At 38.3% G+C, this 27,891-nt stretch overlaps 1 protein-coding gene across 1 annotated transcript; it reads left to right on the top strand.

Moving 5' to 3' along the window:
• The first annotated feature begins 1 nt into the window (after position 1).
• On the top strand, positions 2-27,660 carry LOC103709130 (casein kinase II subunit alpha-like). The gene is made up of 10 exons (XM_008794336.4): positions 2-515; positions 626-755; positions 6,199-6,393; positions 16,595-16,752; positions 25,714-25,804; positions 25,877-25,942; positions 26,786-26,868; positions 26,952-27,015; positions 27,115-27,183; positions 27,275-27,660. Exons 1-10 carry the CDS (start codon positions 193-195, stop codon positions 27,332-27,334), a joined length of 1,239 nt encoding a protein of 412 aa, XP_008792558.1. The 5' UTR covers positions 2-192; the 3' UTR covers positions 27,335-27,660.
• Positions 27,661-27,891: the final 231 nt, after the last annotated feature.

The following is a 27,891-nucleotide window of genomic DNA, read 5'->3' as shown; positions in this document are numbered from 1 at the left end:
AAGGGGTCATGGTGTGAATCTCTCCGGTGCTCCTCTCGAAGCGGAAGAAATGAAAATTGGAGAGAAACTTGCCATAGTAAAGAAGGGAATAATTAAAGAATTCCTTCTTTTCTTTTGGTCAGTGGGGAAAGAGGGGGACGGGAATATAGATGGGCTCGCCGCCCTCGTGATATCCCCTTCTCTTTCTATTTCATGGCCTTGGGGCCCCTCCGCTCCATATCCCACCGACTCTTCCTCCTGCCCCGGACCCCGTTTCCCACTCTCTCTTCTTTTCCCTTCCCCTCTCTCCGGCGCGCCGCTCTCCGGCGGATCTCTAGCGGCCCGACGCTCGCCGGCGCCGAGAGCCCCACTCGCGTCCTCCCTGCTGCCGTCCTCCGGCTGGAAACCCTGGCGCACAAGATCGGGAAATCAATCCGCCGCCCCGGAGCCGCCTCCAAGGCCCGGGCCTACGCCGACGTCAACGTCCACCGCCCCAGAGAGTACTGGGACTACGAGTCCCTCGCCGTCCAATGGGGGTACCGGATTACCGCTCCCTCCCTTCCTCCGGCTCCCTTTGGGTTTCGTTTCATATCCTGTTATTGATTCTAAGAAGTCTGTTTTTCCCCTTTTTTGCCCTTATTGGCAGGGAACAGGAGGATTATGAGGTGGTTCGGAAGGTCGGGAGGGGAAAGTACAGCGAGGTCTTCGAGGGAGTTCATTGCACGAACAATGACAAGTGCATCATTAAGATCCTAAAGCCGGTGAAGAAGAAGAAGGTGCGATTTGCTCTCCAATCAAGCAATTAGCTTGTTGATAGATAGCTATCCCTTTCTGCGGAGTACCTCTTGCAACCGCTCAGTTGTCTTCACTGTGTTGCTTTTGATGCTTCCTTTCGAATAAGAAAAATTCTAGCTTTTTGTGGCTGCAAAAAGTCTATTTGGGTTCTGAAGACAAATGCGGAATGACTGGAGATGCATTGTGCTACCTGTTATAGGAATAGAAAAATATGCAAAATTGAATTAGTTATCTGAAATTAAACTTTTGATCCATGGTATGAAGTTACAGAGAGGGTAATATAACTAATAACATACGGTGAAAATCTGTAAGGACCTAGGCAATTCTATGAAATAAAATAGAAGCATAAGAAGAGCCAAGTCAATGAGCTACAATGAAGGGAGGCATATTGAGGGGTATTTGAGATTGCTAAAGGGACCTCATGTTGGGAGACAAGTGAATTCTGTTTTAGGTTGTTTGTACAATGATTGCCCATAGACCTTGATCTCTCTACACTTGTTATTAGTGGACCTGCTGGTGGTAGTGAGGAAGCCATTATAGTGCACGCAAATGCCTATTTGGAATAAAGATTGTAAAAATTAGTGGATGGGAACCCACAAGGCTGTGGTCAAAACCATGTGCAAGACACCTCACTGCAATTTTTCTCCAGGTTGGGTATATTGACCCAAGATTGGCTCAACATGCATCAAAATTTTGGAAATATTTGATGAATGGGAAATGTTGAAGCCTTTTTTGGACCATTATTTTGACCATGACATGCCCATGAAACCAAGGATAATAGCATAAACAAATTTTAATGATCATAATGCTGTTTATATTTAAAAACTTGGGGTTAAAGAACATTTTAAATATATTTTGAGTACCATATAAATAGATTGCATATAAGCAATTTCTGTTACAGCCACGAAGGAAAGTTTTAGAAATTCACCGAAAGCATGTAATTGGCTTGAATTTTTTGAGGATGCATTTGGTGGAAAATGGATAGAGATAGGAGGGTAAGCACATAAAAAATTGAGCCACGATAAGAAGAGGATTCTGATATCATGTCATAGGTCCAAGAAAGAAGAGCAGGCCTCAATTTTTTATTAGAGTTTTAGGAAGTGGAGATTGCATGAGATAATGATACATTATGACTTGAGAAAAGATTACTAAATCGCTTCCCACAAATGCGTACTATGAATCGGTGCATTTCATATCGATTTGCAATATGGTTTGCTTTGATTCTTATAAAACATCAATCGTATATTCCATTGTCAATAAAAATGTGTAGCTCATGTGAAGATAGCACTGTATAGTCCAAGTCCCTTTTGAACTCTATGCAATATAGCACATCATTTCTTGTGGACAAGGATAAAGGAGAGAGTCGAGTGTGAGGAGTTATTGGGAGATAGTTAGAGGTGGGCCAGTTCTGTTATGGATTGGGGGAAGGTGGGAAGGAAAATACAATGATATTTATTAACAACATAACAACATGATAAGTTTACATAAATGCAATTTACATGTAGTTCATGATAATTGACAAGGGTGTTTTAATAAATTAAAAATACATCTTATTTTTGAGAAATAAAATATTTCTGATAGAATTTAGTAAAGGATTAAAATTTTATTAGTCACCAAATTGATTAAAGTTAGTAACTTTAATTAATTTAATTAAAAATATTTTTCTATTCATACTCTTAATGAATTGGGTTCATCAACATGTAATGAATGGGGAATTATGAACCCAACTTCGAACCAAGTGAATCATTGAATCGGGTAAAATAGATTTGACAAAACTGCATAAAAAAGTACTTAATGGATATTTATTGACAAAGAAGGTTCAAGGGAATAAATCTAATTATTAGCCATGCAAACTTTTGCTTTACAATGACCAAGGTCATTTTGGAGGTCTAGTTTAATTTGCCGCTGCGTATGCCTATAAAACATGTTATGTCTCCTACTAGACATGTTTGTGATGGAGTTAAAATTGCCCATAAATGTCTTTTAGGTGGACTTATTTGTTTGTGTTATGTTCCAACAATGGGCGTTTTTCTTTTATATCTTAACGTTATGAATATCCCTTATTTCGTGTTAAATTTTGTGATGACATTATTCCACCGGTTGAATGGACTTGACGAATTGGATGGAATTGATCTCTCATTTTTGAATGACTATCAAGGAGGTGAATCTGCATAATTTTTAATCAACATGTTTAATATATTCATCATTCATACTTGATGTTTCAAGTTATGTTTCATCATTTTTCTTCCACTAGCAAAATTCATGTTTTTGTATCCTTGAGAATGATTTTTTTGGTTTTATTGTATTGGAACAGCATACTTGGAAATGGTTTTATTTTGATGATATGATTGGTGATTATGGTTTCATTGAGAAGTTTTGTTTCTTGGCCTTCTAAATATCTACCTTGTATGAGCTCCATCACTCTGTAACATCGTCTTTTAAATTACCCTCAAATGATCACTTCTAAATGAAATGATTCTCGAAAAATTTGAGACTTCATTCAGAAGATTCAAAGCATGAAACAATGTTGATTGGATGGAGCTTTGTAACACTTATTTGAGAACTACTGAACATTGATTATAAAGAAGAGTAAATGTATATGCACTTAAATGGAAGAAATAAAATTCATTAGTTCATTGATCAAGTGAATATGGATTCAAGGCAAATTAAGCTAGTTGTTTCTATGCAGAATTGCTATATCAGCACATGACAATGTAAAATTACCATCCTGTTTCATGTGATATGATAGTTAGCATTAGGACACTATAATGCACTATACATTGAAGTGCTTTGCATCTGATCCTGCAATTACCTCGTGACACCTTGGTCAAAATTCTTTAGGTCCATAGATAGTTTGTTGAGATCCACTTCAACTATTTATTTCCTATCATAGCATGAGCAAGCTAAGGATAAATTTAACCCAAATGTCTTAAATAAACTTGTTGGAGCTCCATGAAAGCATAAAGCTACTGAATGAGACCACCACAAGATTGCTTATTATTGTAAAACTGATACGACACTACTAGCAGCATATGGAGAAATCAAAAAGATTTTTACAAACAAGAATAATCTGTGCTGTAACAATGAAGTATACCTTTAACTGCTTGCTGATGGTTGTCCCTTTGAAATTCCTGAATTCCATGATATTATCCTCCTATCTCAAGAAAATCCCTCTCCAACTTTGTGAACTTTGGTCATATTAAGTGGAATACGTTATCTAACAGCTAATCATCCTAAAGCAGTTTTGTCTATGACTTCTGTTCTTATTCAACATACCTTCCTTATCCTCAAAATGAAGAAAAATCATGCCGTCTCTTACCCATTTAAAAAATACAACCTGTGCATCCATTAATAACTAGCTATTGACATTGCTTTTCCAGTAATCAATGCATAAGCTTTTCCCTTGCTTTCAACTTTTTTTTTGTTTAATATTGAAAAAACTTAACATACTATTTCAAGTCCAAAGTAAAATAGATTTCTCAAAACCAGAATATTTTTAATGTGCCAATTTCTGTTCATTGTCAGAAGCCTCTACCCTAATCCATGCACCAAGGTTCAAGGAAATTCAGCCTGGCAATGTCAATCATACCAGGACAAAATACGACTTACTGTACTGTACTACAGTATGTGTGGACATAAATACATCCACCAGTTGTCTATATGTGAGTGCATGTGTGAGAGAAGATACTTGATGATAGTTTAGGGGAGCTTTATTTTTTTTTAAAATATGTTGTATTGCTTTAAATTGGCGACTATATATTGTATGAACTTTGAACATTCAAACCACATCCCCTATTTATGCGAACGATGCTGGTGTTTAAATGAATTGGGCAAGCATTTCGTATTGATTGAAATATGTTGAGCACATTTAATAGTCTGCACAAAAATTTAGTTTTAAAACTAATATCAATAATCTTGAATTGGATGTTTGTCTTAGAGATTAAAGTTTGCATTCAAAATGCATAAAGGGAGTAAAAAGCCTCTGCTGCAGCTGACAAAAATTGCAAATGTTGATGGGCAAGAGTAGCTTCGGACATGATTTGATGTTCCATGAAAGCTATGAAGTTAAATGTTTGATAACTGGATATATTTTCAGTTCTGTTCCTTTTATCATCACCTGGAAAGGCTCTAGGTGGTCCACAGGGAGATATCTCAGCACACAAAGTTTATCCATCCAATATGTTGTCTTTGGATACTCCTATCTAGCCCCTACATGGACCATTTTTCTTGTAATTCCCCATGGCATCAGAAGGACTTAGTGCTTGTTTCTTGGTTCAATCTGTATTTGGATGACCACTTTATGAGTCAATGTACTTCACCAGATCAGATCAAGTTCTCTCCCTTAGTTGGCCCAAATATCTCTTTTTGACCTTAGGCTAGGTAGGCATTTCCCAATGCGACTAAGAAATTCTTTATATAACCCTAATATCACTCTCCTCCTGTATAATTCACTCTTTCCAATAAGGAGGTGGCATCCTTTAACGCCCCTTTTCATGTTGGTATCCTCCAGAAAATTTTGCCTGCAAGTTAACCTATCTGTTGCTACCTAAATGTTGATGAAATAGGGGTTTGAGCATGTAATAGAACCTATGTTCATGTAATGGTTTTAGTATCAGGAAGGTCTCTTCAAGAAAATCAATATTTATGTGATTTGTGTAAAATTCCCAATCAAAACGGTTTGACTTAAATTACTTAATACATTGTGCACATGCATTTACATTCTAACCTATGTCCATTTAAAACTATTGTTTGATGGTTGAAATTCAGTGAATAATTTTTCTTTTTTCTCACATATTAAATATTCTGAATGAAAGATCTCTGTTGGTATATGGACTTGCTTTCGTTTATAATTCAATTGATTATGTAAACTTACTTTGGATGAGCTTAAATCAGCTTATCTCTGTACATTTCAAGCTTTTGAATGAAATTATCAGGACTTATTTTTAACTAGACTTAATCTTGAAGTTTGAATGAACTTAAATAATAATTTTGATCTAGATGTATATCTATCAGAAGAACAACATATCATCTCAAGAAAATTCTACTTTTCTTTCTCCTGTGTATTTTTCAGTACTGTTTTGTTTCAAATGAGTTGCTTCGATCGGTTTCTTGTTAAAGTGCATTATGGTTTGTGGAAATTCAAGATCATCTAGCATCTACTTAAACAATGAATTCTGACAGGTAGGCCTGCATGAAATTCTTAAAATAAGTATCAAGGTTTCCAGACTATATTTCTTCTTATGGTCTCTATTTTCTCAATGACTTGCCATCATTTATGTTTTGACGTTCACCTGATGCTTTCTTTCTTCTACGATTGTTCATAACTTTTCTGCTTGGTTCAACATGTAAGAATGTTGGATGTCAGCTGTATCATCCTCTCTGCTTAAATGTTTGTTTATCATTTCACTTGTGATGACCATGCAGATTAAGAGAGAAATAAAGATATTGCAGAACCTATGTGGAGGGCCAAACATTGTAAAATTACTTGATATTGTCAGAGATCAGCAATCAAAGACACCCAGTTTAATCTTTGAATATGTCAATAATACAGACTTCAAAGTGCTCTATCCAACTCTAACAGATTATGATATCCGATACTACATTTATGAACTATTAAAGGCAAGTTTATTGTTCCATATAATGAGTTGTTGCTATCAAAGAAATATCAGAAAAATTACATCTTATTGTTTTAATTTCTATTGGATCTTACATGCTGTGTCATTCTTCTCATCTAATTTTTTTTGGACAAACTGTACTACATAATGTTGAGATTGTATAAACTATCAATTTGCCTGTATCATAATAATACAATGATGTAGAGGTTTTCATCTTGTTTATCTATATGTACTCTGTACTGCTGTGACTTTGTATCCAAATGAGCAGAACTTATCTGTTTTTATATTAAAAATGATAATGTTAATGGAGAATGGCCATAAAGTACAGAACATATGGAGGACAGAGTGTTCGATTTATTCCTATTATTGGTAAACCAGCATATTATCATAAATACTATGTAATTCATGGCATACATTAAGATACTATGTATATGGTAATGCTTGTTATTCATTCAAATGATAGGGTTTTGGGAGGGAGGCAGATGCAAGTTGGAATGGATGTCTAGCATGTGGTATCAATGAAAAATATAAAGCTGTATGATATATGGCAGCAGATGCAACTGTCTGGGATTTGGCAGTACTAAGGTGGAAACATGTGGCTAGGGAAATTACACTATTTTCTACAGCTGTGTATATGTACTGTGGAAACTTTTTGATGCCATTGACTAGGAACATTCAAAGAGTCCTTTAATGGTTAGGAGAACCATGGTTGTTAGATGTCCTAATCTGCACAGAAAATGTCACAACTTTGGCTCTGTGGTGGTCATAACGATCTTGACTAGCCTATCAGAAACTTTTAGAGATTGGGATGGTCTTGAATATGAGGACCAAAGTACATAATCATTTACACTTTGTTAGGAGAAACTAATTTAAATGGGTTCCTTTCATCATTGTTTGAGTTTTAGAGGCTAGAGAGCATTGCTCTCTGACTTTTTAGATCTGGAATTTTCTGCCTTTGTGGATTTCAATAGGAGTATTCATCACATTAGCTACTGCAATTTTCATTTCCATTTGAATTATGTAGTAAATGATGACCAGTCCAAATTTTTGGAGCATGTACACTTCATTGGGCTTCTGAAGTCATACAACTTTCTTGTGCAAAGTGCTAGCCAAACTGAAAATCCAGTAAACACTTCCTCAATCAATTATCATGTTGGTGCCTAGGCTAATTTGAATCCTTAATAGAGCTGCTTATTGGGTGGGCCAGGCTGGGTTCGGGCCAGGCTCAACTCCATATGTAACTAAAATTAGCTAGGCCCGAGCTCGGCCTCGCTTGGGCTTCGGGCTTACTTCCCAGGCTCGAGTTTGGTAGCTTCAGATGTCGGGCTAGGCCTCGAGCTTTTTGGATTGCAGCGATGACGAGAGAGGGAGGGGACGATGCGGCGGCGGCGAGAGAGGGAGCGGACGACGCGGCGGCGACGAGAGAGGGAGTGGACGACGTGGTGGCGACGAGAGAGGGAGCGGATGATATGACGACGACGAGAGAGGGAGTGGATGATGTGGCAAGGAGGCACAGTGGGGCAAGGAGTTTAGAGATTTAAGGGTTAGGTTAGGGATGTAATTTTGTAAAACTCTAAGGGTATTTAAGGGATATCATATATATAATATTTATTAATTTATAAAATCAGGTTCGGGCTGGGCTCGGGCTGTGTTAATGCAAGTATGAGCCCAGCCCGTTTAAAGGATGGGTTCAAATTTCTTGTTCGGTCTGACCTGCCGGGCTGAAAAATCAGGCCCAGACTCGTCCAAAACTTGCCGGGCTTGGGTGGGCCAGCTGGGCTGCCTGGTTTTTGAGCTAGTCTAGTCCCTAAGCATTGCATTTGAAACTGATTGTAATCAGATCTGTAATTAAAGCTGCTTTGCAGATAAAACTATTCTCCTTGTGGGTTGTGTTGGTTTTGCATTGGAATGAAGTTATTAGAATGGATAGGATTGGATTGGGGGCCCAATGAAATGTGAAGAGTTTGGAGGTTGGAGGAAGATGTTCTACTTTAATTGGCTGGAGCACTGAATCTTCCTTTAGACATAATTTCAGATTTGGTTTGGCTGGATATTATTTCCTTGTATTATATGGAAAGGATGACTTATATCTTGACTGCATGAGGTGATATAGAGAACACAACATGTTGTGAATGTGAGGGGCCAAGGATAAGAATGGGTTAGGGCTGGCTGGGGCCTCTTAAAAGCTTTCTACTTCAGAGGGGAGAGGGGCACGTGGGTAGTAGGGATTGCTACAGGTAGAGGTTAAAGGTTGAGTAGCACGCTGCTGGTGCAAGGCTGGGTCTTCATTGGTGATTTAACTCGGCTGGGTCTTCATCCTAGCACTTCTTCAGGGATTTAAGTAACATCTTATATTCCTTAATTATATATTTGGGCTCGTTAAGGCAGTAGAGACAGTTGAAAATGCCAATACTTTTACAAGTTCATCGAACATGCTTTGAACTGATTAGTACTAAATAGAGGTAGAAAATATGCAGTCTTCAGCCATAGTTTAAATTTAAAATCCTACAAAATTCTACACCTACTACTCAAATATCTTATATTGGAATTGTACCACCACCTCATAAACTTAGAAGCTACAAAATTGTAGAGCTTCTTAAGTCAATAACTGTGGCTCTCAAGGTCTTCTTTGATTTCAATGCTCCCATGCTTTAGAAGACATAGCCAGTCTCATGCAAGCTATGCCATGCGCTAGATAATTTATCACTTCATGGTATGTCGTGCAGTGAATTTGGTGGTGGGGTTGAGCATGAAGACCTGTCATCTTCCTAAGATCTAGTGGAACTCTCCTATCTTATTGTGCTCTATAGTTCTGATGTTGGTTCGGCTGGTTGTAAACTTGTAATTTTCATTATTAGATCAGTGAAGCCCAAAGTTTTGGCTGAAATTGAAGTGAGACGAGCCCCTACTATTTTGTTTTGGTTAGTTTTGATAGTTTGTCATTCTTGGCTAAAATTGACCATTAACTTGTCTAGTTGTGATGGCTTTGGCGAGTTTGGCAAAAACTAAACAAAATTAGTGTTAAATGTTTTATTTTACTGTTGACCGTCATATTGTAGTTATTTGTCTTTTTTTTAAGTACCTAGGTCATAAAGCATCACTTTTTGGTTATTTTCTTTTTTCCTTGAGTTAAAAATAGGGATAGATAATAAACATAACCCTTGATGGACCAATGCCTCTAGAAGACCCTTATTATAGTAGTTTATAGAAACTAACATGAAGACTGTTTTAATTTTCATGTGGTGGTTGAGTCTTTCTGTTGAATGGGTGGTGAGCGGTGGAGGATGAGTGACCGAAGAGCGAGATTGGCCAAGAACTCATCTGGCAGCGAGGATCGACGCTCGAGACCTGCCAAAAGCTCGTCAGGTAGCGAGGATCGGCCCTTTCCCAGGAGAGTGGAGTCCAACCCCTTGTGGTCGATGGTGGTTCAAGCCCCCTTGGCAGCCGGTGTGGACCAATCGTAGAATTTTGGAGGAGTTTGAGAATCTCCAACGATACTTCTCAGAGGTTCTTGAACTGTCGGTGGAGAGAATGGAAGCGTCCAGGCAGGCATGGGAGTCGACGACGATCATTGTTCGCAGTTTTGATCGGAGAGTTTCGGCTGAGTGGGTTGCCCAGGAACTGAAAATCAAGGGAAAGCTAGATTATGATGTTGAATCCTTCCTGATGGCGGAGGATCATCATGTGTTCCGGTTCAAGAGTGAGGATCGGAACTCGACCTTGGTCAGTGGCGCTGGCTGGTGGCAGGCCAGTTATTGGCAATGGAGCAATGGGTGCCAGATTTTCTTTCGGGCACAGATGTGGTGAAAAAGGCAGTGGTTTGGCTCTGCCTCCCTTGTCTTCCCTAGTATTGAGAGGAGTTGTTTCTGGACCTAACGACGGCCTGTGGTCGGCCTTTGGCCCTGGACGGCTTCACAGACCAGCAACGGAAGCTTGAATTCTCTAGGGTTAAGCTGGAGATAAATACTTTTGATCCCCTTAAGCTAGGGGTCCTTATCAGGGGGAGATTGCGGACGTTCTGGCAGGCATTCGTGTATGAGAACTTACCAGCCTTCTGTTACCAATGTGGTAGATTAGGCCACAAAGACGAGTGTTGGTTTCCTCTTCTTATGCCAGCGCCGACGGAGGGGGCGCCAAGAAAGGAGGTCTCGACCCGATGGTGGGGGCTGTTCAGGAGGCCTCGATTTAGGCAGAGGAGCTGGTCGGCGCGGAGCGACGCCTGATATTCGGCCCTTGGCTAGCCACATCCATGATCTGGCAGCCTAAGATTTCCAAAATCAGGGTGCATCCGAAGAACACGACTGAGTTCACCTCCGAGTCGGCGTCATGACCGGGTTCCTCTCAGTTAGGTTTGAGTTCTCCATAGAACAAGCTGAGTTCGCCTAGATCACTGCCGGACTCGAATCGGCAAAAGCTGGCCAAGGTAGCTCATCGGAGATTACTAGCGAAGGATGTTATTGCGGGTGACTCGGTGCAAATCGTTGAAGGGGTGAGTCAACTGAGTACTGGCCTTGAGTCAAGCCCTGAGGCGCAAAGCAACGTGGACCGAGCCTTAGGAGAGGGCCTTTTGGGCCAAGACGGAGGGCAGCAGGTCGATGCGGATATGGTGGAGGCAGGCTCCAACTTAGGCCCACTCAAGTGGGCCAAGAGCCCACCATTTCGGTGAAGGAGTTCTGGGCCTGTGGAGTCTGGGCTTTTGCATCCTCGGCTCGGCTCTCCTCTCCTCCCATGGGCTCGGGACCCCCACCAGCGAAGAGGGATCGCGATTCTTGTCGGCGAGAGTCCACCCGCCGACCCAAGCATCTGGCCATGGGGGTGTAGAGGCTTCGGGAGGAGACATGCTTAGCCAAGAGGTTGTGGCCTGCGGAGAACCACCTTGGCAAGCGGTTCTATTTTCGTCGTCAACGACTGAGTCCAGGGCGTCAGAGCCCTCCAGTGGAGCTTTGGATGTCAGCCAGGAGGTAGCGATGAGCGGCCGAGTCGGAGAGGCATAAGGCCATCATATGCCTTGTGTTGCGGTCCCTGGTGGGTAGTAAGGGCAGCCGACGACGAGCATGGATGATGGAAAGGGAGTGGTGGTGGTAATGCGCACTCGGGTCGTTGGGGGAGGAATTGGGCTTGGCTGGGGGTAATCATGGCTCAGAGGTCCGCAAGCTGAAGATGGTTGTGTTGGGCTCGAAGATGAGAGAGGAGCCAAGGGAGGATGAGGCGGTAGGTGGGCTGCGAATGGAGGCTTGTGGAGAGGCCCTAGGCAAGCCCCCTTCTGTAGGATAAAGGTCTTACCATGGAACCATAGGGGGGTTGGGAAACCCTTCTGCACTGCCATTAGAAGGTTGGTGCATCTGTATGATTTGGAATTGTGTCCTGTTTGAGACGCGTCTCTCGGGCAGGAGTCTTCAGCACGTCAGGCGCTCCTTCCCTACTTCATTGGATATCATGCGGTGGAGTCTCAAGGCTTGTCGGCTGGCATTGTTGTGGTTTGGAGATTAGGCAGTTGTAATTTGGATATCTTCACAAATGTTATCAACAACTCATTATGGTGATTTATGAAGGAAATGGGCCTCCTTGGATTTTATTTGCTGTTTATGCCAGTATTGACTACAAGGAGCGTCGGGTGTATGAGGCGTGGTGGCCAACCTGATTTATCAGGGCTTACTCACCGTAGTGGCAGGTGACTCAACTGTATTGATGGTCCTCAGGAGAAATGTGGGGGCAAACCTTTCACTAGCAAGATTGAGGTCAGAGAGTTCTAGGACTTTATTGTGACTAATGGCCTGGTTGATCTCAGTTTCATTGGGTCGAAATTGACATGGTGTAATAATCGCTTGAGTTGAGCGAGAGTCTGGGAGAGAATTGACAGGGCCTTTGCCACATCTAGGTGGATACAGCTCTTTTCGGACTACCATGTGTGCCACCTTTCCTGCATCACCTTGGACCATTGTCCTATCCTGGTCAGTACTTCCTCCTTTACCCCATATCAGAGCTCTTTTCGTTTCGAGAAGATTTGGCTCTCCTATCCGTAGTTTTGGAAAATTGCGTGGGTGGCTTGGCGCACGGCGGTGTAGGGCAATGCCATATATCGGGTCACTCGTAAACTGGAGTTGAAGAAGTGCCGACTGAGAAAGTGGAATCGGAAGGAGGTGGGCAACATTTTCAGAAAGTTGGAGGAGGCAGAAGCCTCTATTGCCAACCTCCAATCCAAAGAGGAGCAGAGTGGGGGTTTGTCTGAGGAGTTGGTGGAGCTCAGGGCGTAGTTAGCCATGCATCATTCACTTTTTTGTCAGCAGGTCCTATGACGACAGAAATCTAAGGTGCAGTGGATTGCGGAGGGGGATCAAAATATCAGATTTTTTCATCAATCAACGATTATCCGAAACTTCAGAGATAGTAGTAGTTAGGTGACAGATGATATACTATCAACAGGAAGCTTTTGCAGCTTTTCTAGCTGAGGTGGATGGCTCAGCTTGGGAGCAGTGGGTTGCTTCTCGGGCCAGCACCGATGGAGAGTGTCAGAGGAGAACATCACCCTTGTCAGCTCGATTACGGCTAGAAAAGTTTAGGATGCTATTTGGTCCTTGGCAGAGGACGGCTCCAGGGCCGGACGATTTTTCCTCCAGTTTTTTTTAAAAAATATTGGGCCATCCAACAGTTTTTTGTGACGGCCTTGATGCCTAGGGCTTGGAATAGGACCTTTATCACACTGATTCCAAAGAGTCGGACACTACGGGGTCGGATCATTATAGATCGATCAGCCTATGTACCACCCTTTACAAGGCCACTACGAAGATCTTAGTGTCCAAGTTGAGGGGATTCCTGTCTTGGCTCATCAGCCCTAAGCAGAGGGCCTTCATTGGGGGTCGCAATATCTCCGACAATGTCCTCATTGCTCAGAAGTTCGTGTATGATCTCTAGAGAGCCCCATGTCGAAAGAGTTTGATGGGAGTCAAGCTGGACATGGAGAGGGTCTACGACCGCATGAGTTGGTATTTCTTAATTCACTCAGTAGAGAGCTTCAGTTTTCATGAGGTATGGATCAGATGGATTATGGGTGGTGTTCAGATTCCTTCCTTCGCCATCCTGGTGAATGGCACGTCGATGCCCTTCTTCGATTCTAGGTTGGGCTTCGACAAGGTTGTGCACTCTATTCTTTTCTCTTCATTATTTGTGCTAATGCTTTGTCTAGAGCCCTTCGTGCAGGTTTTATGACTTAGGTCCTTGAGGCCTATAGGCTTGCGCTGTCTTTCGTCTTGATTTTGCATCTCCTCTCTGCTGATGATTGCATGCTCTTTGCCCGGGCTACGAGGCGGAATGCATTTGTGATCTGGAGGATCTTGGAGGAGTATTGTATAGCATCTGCGCAACAGGTCAATTTGGCCAAATTAGCCATCTGCTTCATTTCAAAGATCAAGCCGCAGCTTAGGTCTATCATTAAGGAAGCCCTGGGTGTGGGCGAGTAGGAAGGAACTTGGAGGTATTTGGGGTTGCTTATCACTAGAAGACGCCATCGCAGGTCGGACTGCGCTACCATTGAACAGGTATCAAGCAAAGGCTCGAGGGGTGGCAGTCGGATGCACTTTCTATGATGTGTAGAGTGACTCTGGTGCGGTCTGTCCTCAGTTCGGTTCTGATCTACCTGTTGTCCAACACCATTGTGCCTAAGGCACCGCTGAGAAACTTGGGGTAGATGTTCAAGAGCTTCATCTGGGGAAGGCGGGAGGGCAGAAGTGGAGTTCACCTGGTGGCTTGGGAGGTTAGCAGTGGTGGGTTGGGCATTCATTCCTTGCTTAGGAGGAGAGAACTTCTTGCTGCTAGACATATGGCCAGGTATCTTCTCGAGCTTGAGAGTTTTTGGAGTACCTTGATGAGGGCCAAATTTGGCATGCACACTACGATTTTCGACTCTCAGGTTGGGCGACACGACTCGTTCATTTAGTGGGAGATATGTGCTCCGCCTGTTGGTTCTCCCCAGCATTAGATGGTCTGTGGGAGATGACTAATCGATAGATGTGATGGATGATGGGTGGATGATGGAGCAACCACAGTCTATGGCTTACCATGATCGACCTGGAGAGCGTGGCCGGCCTCAAGGTCTGTGACCTATTCATCATAGGAGAGAGGTGGAATGAGGCTGTCATCCGGCGAATCTTTGGGGCTCAATTGGCTGAGTGTCTTGGCTCTATCGATTTCCACTTGGGGGGTTGAGGACAAGAGGGTCTGGAGATCGATCGACAGATCGAAGGTGAGAGCTAGTGTGACCTTTGTGACATGGTTAGAGTTGAGGTTGCTCGGTAGATGGATGGAGGTTGGATCTGGAGGCTTTGCATTTACCCTCGTGTTGCCCTATTCATTTGGAATGTAGTATGGGGTTGCCGACCAGGAGCGTGCTGGCTAGACGACGGTTGAGGCTCAATCTTGCTTATGATGGATGTCCAGAGGTCGAGGCCTATCACCCATGTTCTGTTTGGATGTTTGTGGGTGGTTTGGGTTTGGAGAGGGGTTGTGGTTGTCTAGAGCTTTTTGTAGTTGACATCCCTAGTTGAAGCCTTTGTTGGCTACCTGAAGGGATCCATGAGGAGCCCTACTACTATTGTTTGGGGTGTCAGGTGTGCTTACGTGGCCTACTATATCTGGCTGGATAGAAACGTCCGAGTTCGAAAACAAAAGGCAGCATTCGAGGACCATGGCTGACAGGGCTTCTACTACACGCTGCTGAAATCACCCAACCTCTTTTTTATGCCGCACTTGGGACGACAAGGGATATCTGGGACCTTCATTCAGCTTTTACAGCAACTCGAGTGGTCTTTATCTCCTGGAAGCCTCCTCCCCTCTTAGCTTTCTCAAGGTAAACTTCGATGGCAGTGTGATCAATGGAAGCAGTAGGGGAGGAGCTGGTTTTGTGATCAGAGGTAATGATTCCAGACTTGTTGCGGCTGGGGATCGGTGCATTTATGATACTTATGTTCTTGGAGCGGAGCTGAGAGCTGCGTGGGAAGGCCTTACCTATGCAAGGCTCGTTTTGGATGCGGATAGCATTCACCTTGAAGGAGATTCAACTATGGTGATCGAGTGAATCTGCGGCTAGCACAGGACCGACGATGGGCATCCACTTTTGTAGGACATCTGCAGGTTGACGAGGGATTGCGACACATTTTGGGCTGCTCATGTCTATCGGGAGGCGACGAGGCTATTGACTTGGTCGCCTCCGTTGCCTAGTGCTCAAATGGGGTCCTTTAGGAGGCCCATAAGGCTGCCTTTCTTTTTCTCCATCAACTTTTTTTTCATAATTTTTTTGGATATAGTTATGCTAGAACAGTATGATTCACCATTCTATAAAAAAAAAAGAAAACTAACAATAACAACTATATGTATTTAGTTAAATAGTCACCTATATATATCCCTCAAAAAATTAATGCATTAGTCAGTCAAAACCTTCGCAATTTCTAAATATAATGGATTGTCAAATATTATATGTGCATCACACATGCGTGATGCAAAATACCAGTATATATTATCAATTTTACTTATTTGCAATATTAACTTTATCCTAAATCTATTGAAACTCTAAAAGTGAAAAGCCTACTATCACAAAATTCCCTAATTTTTTGTAATAACTTTTCTTCACTTGTTGCTAGAACATTTTTATTCTATTTTTTATTTTTTGAACTTTTTTTCTTATTTCTATGACCAAAAGAAACTTGGAATAAAATAGCCAAAGCTGAAACTCTACAAGCCTAACCTAAACTGAAACCAAAACCTTTTCAAATATGGCAAAACCAGTTGTAGTGGGAGAGGAGCGTGCAATCTTTTCCTGTTGACTAAATTACCCTAGTGCACTATATTTGTTGCTCTTTCCGTATCTTTTTTTTGTTCCCCTCCTTTTTCTCTTCATTTTTCCCCTTTTTGTGGATATGGTTCTAATCATCTTTCTTTCTTGTTCTTGCTAAGTGATCATGTAAGACAGCAACTGCTTTTTGTAGTTGTTTCTTTTGGCTAGCTGCTTCTCTCTATGGAATATCATTGTTAGTTTAAATGATAAAGCTTGTCTTGATTTTCTAAATTTCTAAACTTGAAATGAAAAGATTAATTTGGATGATTAATTTGTTAAGTTTTTGGTTTTTTTGGAGCTGCTACCTATCAGTGGGTCGAACGTAAAATTAGATTCCTTATATATGATTGTTTTTAAGTTTTTCTATGTATTTTTGTAGGCACTAGATTACTGTCACTCGCAGGGCATCATGCATCGAGATGTGAAACCTCACAATGTTATGATCGACCATGAGCAGCGCAAACTTCGTCTAATTGACTGGGGCCTTGCAGAATTCTATCATCCAGGGAAAGAGTACAACGTCCGAGTTGCTTCAAGGTCTGTTTTCTTACAATGATATGATTGGCTTTATAATATAATCTTCTGCAAAATATTTCTTCTTTCTTTCTTGTTGGAAAAACTTCTATTTTCTTTTGATTTTCAGTATTACTACATTATGTTTACATAGAAGAGCTTAGCCTACCAGTGATTCAGACCAAATGAGACAGAGAGTTGAGCAATCCATGTTTCTTAATTTTAGTAGATGTATCTCTTGTATGAGAAAGCACACTTAAATGATCATTCCTGTTGAGGGTTGTATACTTGCGGATAGTTGAAGATTTCAGAAAAGGGCCATTGATTATATGGTTCATTGTATATAATCAAGGCATTTTTCTTATTGGATAATCCTTACAAAATGAAATTATTGTGTTTGTAGATCATCTGTTAGTAAACATGCACCAAGTTGGAGGTGGAGTATGTAGTCCACTGGACTATATTGTTGTAATGATAAGAAATTTTGATCTATGGGTCATGAATAAAGGGCTATGGGTATGACATATCATGAAAAATCAGAACTAATTGGTCCTGGTTAAGCATACCCTGAGTGGGTTTTAGGCCTAATCCTTCTTTAGTGGACAATGCTACATTTTTAATCCTTAATCTGTCTTTGATCTCAAGATTATATACTGTACAGAACAAAGGAATTTATATGTTGTGATAAAATTGGGCTAAGGTGATCTATTGATCAGCATACTTGTTTGGTAAGTCCCTGTATAGCTGAGTGCAATAAGAGTCTAAGCAAGTGTCATCTATAGGCCTAACACTTTGTTGATAGTCCATTGATCACATGCATGCTTATTCCAAGCTGCTTAAATGGGAAAAGGGGAAGTCTGACTTATTTGTATGTGATAATGCTTGTTTGCTATGTATATCCTCCTTATCATACATACATACATATATACATATATACATATACGTGTATATATAGATGTGCACACGCGCACACACTTTTTACATGTTTTATAGCATATGGTTTTCTAGAATATGAAATTGGTATGACTTTTTTCCCAAGTGCTTTCATTTGGTCTGGTGGATTCATTTCTCCCTTGATATGAATTAAAAACTTAATGTACTTTAAGGTGTCACTAATTTAGGGGTCTTAGGCCCCGTTTGGCAGAATTGTTGACAGTAGAGCTTTTTGAAGTAAAGTTTTTATAAAAAGCTATTTGCTATTTGGTAACTACATTTATAAAGTGCTGTGGAACTTTAATATGTGTTTGGTAAATAAACGGAGAAAGGACTTTTGGTATGACAAAATGACCATAAAGAATATTGCATAGTATTATACAACATAGCATAATGAAATATAATATATATTAATACATAAATATATGATATAGTATAATATTACTGTAATATAATATAATATTATTATAATAGAGTAATATAATATTGTATACTATAGCATAATCATATAACATAATTTGATTTATATAACATAACTTATTAATGTATTATGATATAATGTAATATAATATTATATTTATAATATAATACAATAATAAAGGTATAAAATATTATAATTATTATCATTATATATTAATAAATATAAAGGGATATTTTTTTTAATGATAATATTTTATCATGGGTATTTTGGTCCAAAAAAAATTTATAAATCAAAACAGCTTTCCGACGCATGCTAAAAACGCTTTTCTGAAGAAGCTCCATTTTGGTGCTTCTCCAAGAAGCTGTTTTTGCTTTCTGGCAAAGCTAAAATGATTTTTTGATTTTTTACCAAACATCTCTATTTCATCTAAAAATACTTTTGGAGAGTCAGAAAGTGCTTTTTGGCTCACTAAAAGCTTTACCAAATGGGGCCTTATTCATTAAGGTTGTGTTTCGTATGTATGCAGAAGGGGGAGGATCCAGTGAAATGGGACAAATCCTAGTTAAATGGGATAGAACTATTCTGACATTTGGGCCTCATTGTTTTATTCCACAGAATCAGGGAAGTTATCCTGCCCAATTACCTTTTTGCCCCTACCCTCTCCAAACAGAAAAAGTGGAAGGAGAGTAATTTCATCGTTGTGATTAAAAAAAAAATCAAAAAGCTACCTCCTAATTAATTTTTGCCCCATTTTCCTCCCTAAAAGCACAAAAGTGGGAGGACAATTTCATCCTTGTGATGAAAAATTTAAACGCTTTACCATGTACTTATCCCTTCATCAGTCCAACCACATGCCCAAAATCCCTTTCATGTGAAGTAAATCCTACCCCTCCAACAGTATCTGAATAAGTTCCGCTTATCCCTTCCAAATTATTCCGCAACCAAATGTGGCTGTGTTTAACTTTAGTTGCCCAGCTGAGTGGAACTTTAATGATGCACTTTTAGCACCTTGATCTTATGATGATTATACACTGTTCATGTGTGGTAAAATTGACCAGCATGAATAGTTTATTGAATTATTGCTAATGTTATTCATTTCTGTAGTTTGCTGCAATTAATAAATGTCAGGTGGAAAAGACCAAACATGAATGGATCAATTAGTTCGAAGTTCAAAAAGTCAAGCAGGTAGTTGGTTAATTAAATAAGTAGGGCTACTTTTCTTCCCTAATGAATTAAGGCCCACCTTAGTTTGTGTTGCTAAATAAATGATGATAACCTGGGAGTACAGTGATCAATTGCAAGATAGGCCAGAATTAACAGATGTCTATTCTTTAAAACAGTGTGTAAAATTAAACAATATTTTTAACTGCCTTTTGCTCATTCTTACAACTTATTTACATAAAAAAGTACATTAATATTACTCTTCTCTCGTGTATTCTTGGTGCTTGCTCCTTAAAATTGAGGAACATAAGATCTGTAAAATATCTAACTGATATAGCTTTGAAATACCATGTTTTCCGAGATAAGCTATTGTCTATTTTAACTCACAAAATCAGTGTCTGCTATGCTGGTATCGAGCTCCGTACTAATTGTCCGGTGGCCTGGATCGGTACGGCCCCGCATTGTGCCGGCTCAGTACCGACACAGTAGTGGCGGGGGAGAGGGAGAACGGAAGAGAGGAAAAGAGAGAGAGTGGGGGAGGGAGGGAGAGGGAGAGAAGGAAGAGAGGCCGGGAGACGCGGAGCTGGGGGTCAAGTGAAGTCGGCAATGGGTTTGCCGACTTCAACTTAAAATCGGCAAAAATAAAACGAGCCTCCTTCGACGAAACAGGGGACCGAAGGCGGAGCCCCGTCTCCGCGTCTCTTCGGCTTCTGCCTCCGCATCTCTTCGGCTTTCGCCTCCTCCGTGCAGAGGCTCCCCGTTCGGTTCCGGCCAGCCTCTTTTTCTTCCTCTCCCTCTCTGCCCCGCTCTCGCTCTCTTTTCCTTTTTTTCCTTCTCCTCCCCCTCTGGCGACGGGTCTCGGTTTCAATGACGGAACCGTCGCAGTCCGCCATCGGTACGGCTCGGAATGCCTCGAATTGGACGATTTAGGACAATTCTGCCGACCATGGACAAAACATTCTTTTGCCCATGAGAAAAGTCTTATCGACATATATGTAGGTAATGATTATGCCTCTCTTTTCTTTTTAACTTTTTGTTTGAACAATCTTTTAGGCTACCTCTTATCTTGCATATCACCTTATATTATATCTTTAGCTTAATTCTTGAGATGGTCGTGCATTTACTTTGCTTCTACCTTATAGGTTTTCTAAGGAGAATTATCTGCAATAACTTAATGTGAGGTCTAATATATAGGTAGAGTGGTTTAATAAATTGATGGATTATTGGGTGGGAGCTGGATTAAATAGAAGCACTAAAGGACTTTTGCTCTATGATTGGTTCATTGAGGTGAGCATTTGAATGGAATGGAGATTCCAACTTTGGCCTCATTCCGATGTTTGGTATGATGATAAAGGATGGAATCACAATTCCTTTGGAATCATGACTCCACTCGAAGGAATGGCCATTTCTATTGAAAGCATGTGTAAATGATATTTTTAGTAATGAACCACTTAACAATTTTATTGTATAAAATAGTAACAAATTATACATTTTCAGTCGATAATTATGATGTATAATAAAAATAAATAATTAAAAATATTATTTTATTAGAAATTGTAAAATATCGAGTAGCATGCACTACAATGCCATATCGACTATTACTTAAAATTTTATTATGTCTTGTACTCGCAAATGGGCATTGCGCAATGCATGTTAAAGAGAAAAAAATAAATATAAATTGTTAAATGTTATTGAATAGAAAAGATAAAATATCTTAGATAAATACTGAACATTTTCTGAAATAAATAACTAATATAAAAATAAAATAATAAAATAGAAAGCTCTAATAAAAAAATATATGAATAAGATAGAGTTTAACATATAAAATATAACTAACCAAGATTTAAATTAAAAAAAAAACTTGATTCAGAATAAAATAAAAATTAATTAATAAAATATAAAAAAGAAATAACACTAATCATGTCATGTTATGGAAAATAAAGGTAGAAATTTAAATTATTAAATAATATTTGATAGAAAATATAAATTATATAGATATATATTAACAATTATATAAAATAATTAAATAAAATAGTAAATAATAAATAATACATGCTATAAATATTAAATATAAATTAGAAAATATGAACAAAAATGAAAATAGAAGTACAAAAGATAAATAATTAAGATTAAAATTTTAGAAATATTTGATTTAAGACAAAATATAAATAAACTAATGAAATAAATAATAAAAACTTAAAAATAGAAAATAATGTTAATGATATGTTTTAAAAATATAAAATTGATTATATTCTAATCCATAACTATTTAAATTAAATATTAGATTTCCATTGCTGTTTGTTTTTCATGGGTTCCTTCATTTCACATCCTGAATAGGAATCCTGATTTCGATTCCTTCCATTCGCATTCCATTGCAATTCTTTATCATTTCTGAGAACCAAATGTAGCATTAGATTCCGATTTGGATACATAAGAATTTGAAATAAAAAACTTTTTAGGTTCGATATAGAAGTACCTCTACCTATCATCTTGTGAGACCTTTAGGTGTTTGCACCCCCCCTTCTCACTAATAGCCTCATGGGCCTTAGGAGCACAATCAGCCCTGTGTCCTAAATGAGCACTACCATTTCTGAGCAATCCATCACCCTATCGCCTTGTAACTATCTCGCCTTTGATTGCTTTGACCATAACCTATATTTGTAGTGCCTTACACTCACCTTGACTGCCTTGCTTGGTCACTTTGCAACCCCTCCTAGGCCCATATCCTGTTCTGTCATTATCTTGCTCCACGTTATATACCTTAAAGGGCTGCCTTGCTGCACTTCTCAAACCAGCTCCCTCTTTTACTTTCTACTTGCCTGGCCACTGCATTTGCGAATGCTGGTTCACAACTCCTAGGCCTAGATTATTTTACTTGATAATAGACTAGATGAAATTGAAACCCTGAAGTTCTTACCAGGTTCGTATTTGAATAAAAGTTTTTGGAGCCATTCGTATAAGACCTAACTCAAACTCAATCTTCCACTGCTTATTGGTGGTAATGAAATGATTAGCCTTGTACAATTATTTGAAAATTTGAAGTAAAAAATGACGCCTGATATAATTTGATTTGTTAAGTCGGGGCCGTTTCTATTTAGCGATTAAGTTCCATGCTATGATTTTGTGTAACTGCTTGTGCCTGATTGTGCCTATTTCATTTTTTATGGTTATAATATGAGAAATCTCTTTGCTGTATGCAATGCTGTTATGTTAGCCTCATTAACACATAGGGGCTGTTTGGTTGCAGGAAACTGATTGAAGTGGAAAGCAGTTACTTTCTGAAAACTGACTTTTCAAAATGTGATTTTATTGAAAGTAACAATGTTACAGTTTGGTATATTTATATGTTTTCAATAGTCTAGTCCTTGACTCTCCGTCTGATGCGGTTACTTCCTAGTTTATATTATCAATATCAATAATACCTAAAGTCTCCCTATCAGTCACTCTCTCTCATACGATTCCATCCTTATGTCTAGAAAGAGAATTTTGAAAAAGCAAGCTTGTTATGTACATTCTCTCTCGCACAGGGCGGTATAGTTAGGCTCAAAAGTCATGCGAATTCAGCCGCTTTATCGCGTTAAAAAGTTGCATTGCAGAGAAAAATCCTGTGCTGAGATCCTCCTTTTGAGCCCACTTCCATACTGATTGGAATAGCCCAAAATGCACCTTTCCCCGCTCTGCGAATCCTCAGCTTTGGATCTTCATCTTCGAACATGAGCTCGTTCTCTTGAATTTGTTGAATAAAATAACAATATTTTGTTATTAATTATTAAACAGGATCTGAATTTATTGAATAAAATAACAATATTTTGTTATTAATTATTTTAATATCTAATAGTAAGTAAAATATTTTTAACAAATAAATAATATAGCGCAACAAATAAATAATAAAATGTATTATAATTAATTATCAGTAATTAAATCTTAATAATATTATTAGTTACCAATAATATTAAATCATTAATACTAATTATGATTGAATAAGATAATATTATTAAGCTAATGTTTTCTCATATTTAAAATGTATAATTTTTAACTGTTTAATAGTCTATATCAATAATAACAACTAATATTCATTATTATTAATTATATTATTTGTAGTACTATTAGTAATGTAATTAAAAATATTACCAATGATTTTTTGAGTAATATAATAATATTTTACAATCATTTATCTATTCAATATTTAGATAATAAATAATAATTTTATTAGTTTTTGTGAATTAATCATATTAGTATTATTGACTACTAATAATATTAAATTTCTAATATTATTGATTATGGTTAAATAAAATAATAGTATTAAACTAATATTAATTTTGATATTAAAATTATATTATCAAGTATGTAATATTATTTGCTATTAATAATAAATATTAATATTCATAATCTCAATGTTGTTCATTGTCTGGATAATTAATAATATTTTTGATATAAATAATAAATAATAAATTTATTATTAAATAATAAATCACATTATTGTTAACTAAATAATGATATTATCATGAATAAAATAATATCATTTTTAATATTGAAATAGTTATTATTTATATTGTTTATCATTTCTATTATTGTTAATAAATGACAATATTAATATTTTAATATTTATTATTAAATTTTTTAATCAAGATCGAGGAAAAAGTAAGGGCAAAGTGAAAGCCCCCTTTGCTCTCAAGATCTCCACTTCCAAGTGACCTCAGGATCTGAGTGCCCTAAAGTCACTTTGCCTTCTTTCTAGTTATTTGGATGAAAATCATTGTCAGGGCCAAAGTGATTTTCATCTTTCATTTTTAGAGCCAAACGCCTGAAAGTGGATCAAAGTGACTCTTGGGAAAGTGACTTGGGTCCACTTTCTGCCAATCAAATAGGCCCTAAAGGTCAAACATTTTTGAATTGTTTAATCAGTATCTACATGTGTTCAATAGTCGTTTAGTCTATGTAACTGTTTAAGCACCCATTTAAGTGTTTAATTGTGCTTTAGTTTGTTTTATTTTTTAAAATATAGAGTTATATAATTCTAAGTTGATATGGAATGCAATCATGCATAATGAATCTTTGTGTTTATCTGAAGTCTAGCTCTCTTTTGGCACTCATAATGCCATGCACATTTCACGGTTTTTTAAATTTAACTCTAGGAGCTCTTGTATGATCGGGAGGAATTTGAGCTTCCATTTTTGTTTCTATTTGCAAATATGATTATTTTTAATAACTAAGATGGGTCGAATCCTAGCCAAAGATCAGGGTGAGTGTGAGATGGAATTCAGGTCTCTTGTATCCAAGCAAGAGACTTGACCAGCTCATCCAGTTAGCACCCTCATTTGCAAAAAATAGTTGGAAGGACTGAATTTGAGATATTTGATTCTGGTTCAATTCATTTTGATGAAGTAATTTTAAATGCATTGAAATTATCCATTTTAATTGGTTTTACTAAGACTTAAAACTCTCACATAGGTTACCAACACTTTGTTCCCTTGATTCATTTAGCTTATTATAAATGATTTGGATTCATTTTATCCTGATGGATTGCTTTTCCATGTCATTGCAACCATTGGAGTGTCTGCAAGCTTTCTAAAGGTGGCTGCCCATTGGTATGTCTCCTATCGTCATGATTTGTGGAGGTCTTGGGTTGTGATGCTCTAGTTATCCATGTAATTACGATTTCTTCAGTTGTCTTTGATGTGAAGATATAACAATGAAAAAACCTGCACTTATACTTCAACTATAGTTTTGGATTCTTCGACTATCTTCGGAGAGGGGGCAATCTCTTTTGCTGTGGCAGTTAAATTCGTTGGAGATCAGTCAAAGATTTGGATGGGGGAGTTAGATTAACTCAATAAAAGAATATTATTAGTGAGAGATGAAGGGTTTTTATAGTGACTTTATCATTTTATATATGCCGTTCCCAAGCTCAGATGAAAATGGTTGAGGGTTGATGTTAAGTTGACAATCAATTATAACAAGCAAGCAATCCGATCTGATATTCCTGAATACTAGAAGATCCCTTGTTTTTGAAAATAGCATCAAGTGTGGCCTAAATAGTTGTCCTAGAAAATGAAGGTTCATAAAGCAGATGACAAATATTTTGGACAAGGTTGGATGATTCTTGTTATGGTTATGGTTACATTTGCATTTTCATTTGCAGTTGATTTTAATACTATTACAGCCTGAGCTGCTTCCATAAATTCAAGCAAGTGTACAGCAAGGATCTCCAAGACCTGTCAATGGTCAATTGACGATGAGTGAACTCTTTTTTGATATACATGCAATAGATTATTCATTAATCGATATCTTTGATTAAATTTACCTAGTGCAGACTAGCTAGAGATAAATCAAAATGCACATGCTATGGAGTATTAGACTAATGTTGTATTTTACCTATCTCCTTTTCTATATCTGCAAGTCTGTAAGGTGCAGAGTTTTTTTGTTCTCTGTTCACCATCATTAAATGCTATTGGACATTCCATTTCCAGATACTTCAAGGGCCCAGAGCTCCTAGTTGATATGCAAGATTATGATTATTCTTTGGATATGTGGAGCCTTGGTTGTATGTTTGCTGGGATGGTAAGTGGCCTGGGTAGTCATCTTAAGAAATATTACCATTTCCCAAAATTAACTTACCCTCCTGCTCAACAGATATTCCGCAAGGAGCCATTCTTTTACGGGCATGATAATTATGATCAATTGGTAAAAATAGCTAAGGTATACTTTTTTTGCCGAAGTGTAAATCAAGTACATTTGCTTTGCCATTTTTTTACCCTTCTTTTTCCTAGTGGTTGTTATATCAATTACACTTGCAAAGAGGACAAACAAATAACATTATTGAAGTATAGAATCTGTGATTGAAAATTTACCTGAATTGTATCTGGTACTGCTGCTTAGAATGAAAAATATCTCTCCTTTTAAAGTACAATAAACATGATACTAATTGATGTATTTTTATGTGAACTCACTGCAGGACTAGAAACTGTCATTGTACCATAAAATTTTTGTACGATCATTAAAATCAAGTGATCTGAAAACTTCTATATGATAAGCCCTGTAAAGAGACCCTACCTAATCAAATTTTAGTTTTTGTTCTCTTTTTTTCTCTAGGAATTTGAGGGTGTGCTTTAGCGCAATGATAAGGTTGCTCCATTGTGACCTAGAGGTCACGGCTTAAAACATGGAAAACCACCTTTCCATATGTATGGTAGGAGCCTCGTGAAATGGGCCACCCTTTCACTAAGAATTTGGTCATTTATTTCCTTTAAGAGCATATGGCTAGGAGTTGCATGTTTAACTGCCAGATAATATGTCATATGTGGTCTGTTTCTTAAAATTTTATCATGTTATCAGGAATAATGCTGACAAGTAATGTTAGTAGGTTTCTCTATATCAGCAATGCTATTAGGTCTTCCGCAGGCATACATTCCTCTGCTGAATTCCCTATTATGACTATATTCTAAAACCTAGTCAATTATTCAATCATTAAATTTCATTAGTCAGTACCTATGATTGTTCTCTTTCATAAAAATCTGATCAAGGTCTTGCTGTCTGCTTTAGGTGCTTGGAACAGATGAGTTGAATGTGTATCTCAACAAATATCGTATAGAGCTCGACCCACACCTTGAGGCACTTGTTGGGAGGTTGTGAAATGCTCATTATGATCAATTCCATTATGTTTTTCAAACTCTTGGCTCTAAAGTTCAGGATGTTGAAATTGTCACAGGCATAGCAGGAAACCGTGGTCAAAGTTCATTAATATTGATAATCAGCATCTGGCGGTTCCTGAGGTAACAATATTATTTGGTAATTACTTGAAGTCCTGCCATTATTAAGCTCGATCCTAAAATAACTTTTCTTTTTTTCTCTTTTTTCTTATTTTTTTTAAGGCTGTCAGCTTTGTGGACAAGCTGCTTCGGTATGATCACCAAGAGAGGCCAACTGCAAAAGAAGCTTTGGTAATTTTAACTGTTAATATATATTATCAGCATGCATCTTCGTTTCTTTTCATGAGAGCTATTTCTTAATTCATCGCTGGTTGTCCTCCAGGCTCATCCGTACTTTATTCCCGTGAGGAATGCAGAGAGCAGCAGGACTCAGACTCTATAGCTTGAATTATGCGTGTCATCGATGAATCTCTATGCTCGTTTTTGTCTTATAAATCCAATCTGCCCTATTTGTCGTCTTCCGTATCTATTATCCATGGGTCCTGGTGTTGCAGTTGTTAGTCACACATTTGTATTTTAAATTTTACAATGTCCATCCTCACTTTAGAATGCCCATCCTCAGTAATTGGTCATCGTTTGTTTTATTTGATCCGTCATTTTCTCGAACTATTGATTTAGGTGTCTTATCATCATGTCATCTGATAAAGTTAACTCAAATTCAACGTGCCCTTCAAATGTTTTATTTAAGTTCTCTATCTACTACCTGAAGTGGGCTTCTAATGTTTATGATGTTAGGCATGGCTTTTATATGGAAGATCTTCAAGGGGTCCATCCTAGATAGAATTTATCTTTTGATTTAAGCTGTCATCTTCACCAACTGTTAGTTTAAGTGTTACATCGTCATGTCCCTTTCTGGTCAAGTATAATGGAATGATGGAAAAACCCTGGAATCTGGACCCTGTTCTCTTCCGCTGGTCTTCGTGTTGGTTGCCCTTCTCT

Source organism: Phoenix dactylifera, chromosome 16 (genome assembly GCF_009389715.1).
Source record: "Phoenix dactylifera cultivar Barhee BC4 chromosome 16, palm_55x_up_171113_PBpolish2nd_filt_p, whole genome shotgun sequence".
In the NCBI taxonomy this organism is placed as follows: Eukaryota; Viridiplantae; Streptophyta; class Magnoliopsida; order Arecales; family Arecaceae; genus Phoenix; species Phoenix dactylifera.
The sequence above is the reverse complement of the archived record's forward strand: the minus strand, read 5'-3'. Positions and strand labels throughout refer to the sequence as shown.

Bases quoted from the DNA above. Each gene is read 5' to 3' on its own strand.
- LOC103709130 (XM_008794336.4), top strand. From the start codon at position 193: ATGGCCTTGGGGCCCCTCCGCTCCATATCCCACCGACTCTTCCTCCTG. The intron at 756-6,198 runs GTGCGATTTGCT...ATGACCATGCAG, and splicing joins AGCCGGTGAAGAAGAAGAAG to ATTAAGAGAGAAATAAAGAT. The intron at 26,869-26,951 runs GTTGTGAAATGC...AAATTGTCACAG, and splicing joins CTTGAGGCACTTGTTGGGAG to GCATAGCAGGAAACCGTGGT.